This window comes from Oreochromis aureus, linkage group 16 (genome assembly GCF_013358895.1).
Source record: "Oreochromis aureus strain Israel breed Guangdong linkage group 16, ZZ_aureus, whole genome shotgun sequence".
Taxonomy (NCBI): Eukaryota; Metazoa; Chordata; class Actinopteri; order Cichliformes; family Cichlidae; genus Oreochromis; species Oreochromis aureus.
The window spans coordinates 35,905,011-35,907,357 of record NC_052957.1 but is presented as its reverse complement, the minus strand read 5'-3'; the positions used below and the strand labels follow the sequence as shown (position 1 = coordinate 35,907,357).

At 39.6% G+C, this 2,347-nt stretch overlaps 1 protein-coding gene across 1 annotated transcript; it reads left to right on the top strand.

Moving 5' to 3' along the window:
- Positions 1 to 395: 395 nt before the first annotated feature.
- LOC120433535 (trace amine-associated receptor 13c-like) lies at positions 396 to 1,724 on the top strand. Its single transcript, XM_039599824.1, has 2 exons — positions 396 to 762; positions 911 to 1,724. Exons 1-2 carry the CDS (start codon positions 554 to 556, stop codon positions 1,722 to 1,724), a joined length of 1,023 nt encoding a protein of 340 aa, XP_039455758.1. The 5' UTR covers positions 396 to 553.
- The last annotated feature ends 623 nt before the right edge of the window (positions 1,725 to 2,347 follow it).

Below are 2,347 nucleotides of genomic sequence, written 5' to 3'. Positions count from 1 at the left end.
CGGCAGTGTAGGGTCTGACAATGGGTCCAAGGACATCATCATGATAAGTAATTGCTGTCAGGGTGCTAGCCTGTAGAGGTTTGTGCCTCTCTTTCAGTAAATACCTTTCCAAAACACAACCATAATAACCTAAAAGCCTGGTCATATTGTAATGTTACACATAGCATACAGTTCCCTATGTCTTCTCCAGACCTTTTCACGTCTGTCACATGTGCTCAAAGTGAGCCTGCTCTCATCTGTGAAAAGCATAGGGTACCAGTGGTGAACCTGCCGATTTGGATACTCTATGGCAAGTGAAAATCAGGTTACATGGTGCCAGATAGTGAGGTCAATACAAGACGTCAGCCCGTCTAATAAAAAGATATGAAGATAAATGGTTGTGGTTGGGATTAAACTAATAACGAAGTAATATTTGGGTTTGAGCAGGATAAGCGCATGAAGTGTACTATATTGTTTAGCTTTTACAGGGAGGGAAGGTAAAGGTGTGGGATAAGGTTGGTGTGTGCGTGTGTTGGTAACTATGGGGGTGGGGGGATACTAACTCACCTAAAACATGTTGCACAAACACTGGGTTCAGCAGTTTCACCTACCTGCAGTGATGGAGGAAACTGAACTCTGCTTTCCAAAACTTCTTAACACCTCCTGCATGAGGCTGAGGCGTCCCCACTTTGAGATCATGCTGACTTATATTCTGCTGTCTTCAATCGCTCTGTTAACTGTGACTCTTAATCTGTTTGTCATCATCTCCATCTCACACTTCAGGTAGACACACATTACACTGACTTGATGTTAAAATTGTAAAGATTTTTCCATGTGTTGTTTTTTTTAATGTTATTTCAGCTTTTCCTCTACAATGAATGATAACTGAAACATTACACTAGTAAGACGTATTACCATTCTTCCTCTTCAGGCAGCTCCACACCCGCAACAACGTCCTCCTTCTGTCACTCTCCGCAGCTGATTTTGGTGTAGGTCTTGTCATGTTCTTCCAAATTGTGCTCATAGATGGCTGCTGGTTCCTCGGTGACATCATGTGCACTCTGTATCAATACCTAGCATATGTCATCACCTCGGCCTCAATAGGAACCATGGTGATCATATCTGTTGATCGATATTTGGCTATTTGTTACCCTCTACATTACTCCACCAAGATCACACAACAAAGAGTTGAAATTGTTGTCTGTTTGTGTTGGATCTGTTCTGTCATCTTTCAAAGTCTGATTCTGATGGATAACCTGAAGCAACCAGGCAGGTATAACTCTTGCATTGGAGAGTGTGTCTTTGTCATTAATTACATCGCAGGACTTGTTGATGTTACTTTTTCCTTTATTGTTCCCATTACTGTAATTGTAGTTTTGTATCTGAGAGTGTTTGTGGTGGCTGTGTCTCAGGCTCATGCCATGAGGTCTCAGCTTGCAGTCACTCACCAGCAATCAGTTACAGTTACTGCAAAGAAATCGGAGCTGAAAGCAGCCTGGACTCTTGGTATTGTTGTCGTTGTGTTTCTCATATGTATGTGTCCATATTACTGTGTGGCTCTCACAGTGAAAGACAATGCACTGAGTGCTTCTTCTGCTGCTTTTGTGATATATTTATTCTTCTTTAACTCGTGTCTGAACCCCATCTTATATGTCTTTTTTTACTCGTGGTTCAGAAAATCCATAAAAGTCATTGTTACTCTTCAGATACTGCAGCCTGACTCTTCTAAGGCCAACATGCTTTAGAACACAATTTCTCAAAGTTTTGACACATGTATTTAAGGAGCCAGATTGAGGGAAACAAACACACTGACATAGATATTATTTGTAATGTCTCAGGTCAGGAGATGTTTATATTGGCAATGGTTCCTTGTAGTCGCATTTTGTATCTTTTTGAACCACTGTTGAGGTTGTACTGTATGACTTTAATATTTTCAGTGTTAGAAAAATTTAATATATGAAAAGCTGAAAGTGAAGTTGGGTTGTTTGCACAGATTTCTTTTATTATTTTCATATATATGCCTTGGCATGTATGTCATGACCTCATAATTAGGACACAAAGAACTGCATTCTTTTATAATCAGGCACTGCATAAAATGCTATCATTGCCATCAAGTGCCACATTTTAAGAACTTCGGCTACAGGCCATGAGGTGAGGCCTTCACCGTGAACACAACATTACTTGTTTGTGGTCATGTTACACTGAATAACATGAAGAAAATTTAGTGTGAAATGGAAATATATAACGTTTTTAGAAATATCTTATGTCTACATTGTGTATATTACCCTATAATGTTATCTAAGAGGAAAGTGAAAGTATAACGAGGCTTGTTAATTTACATTGGTATGGAAACTGTTATGTTGTTGCC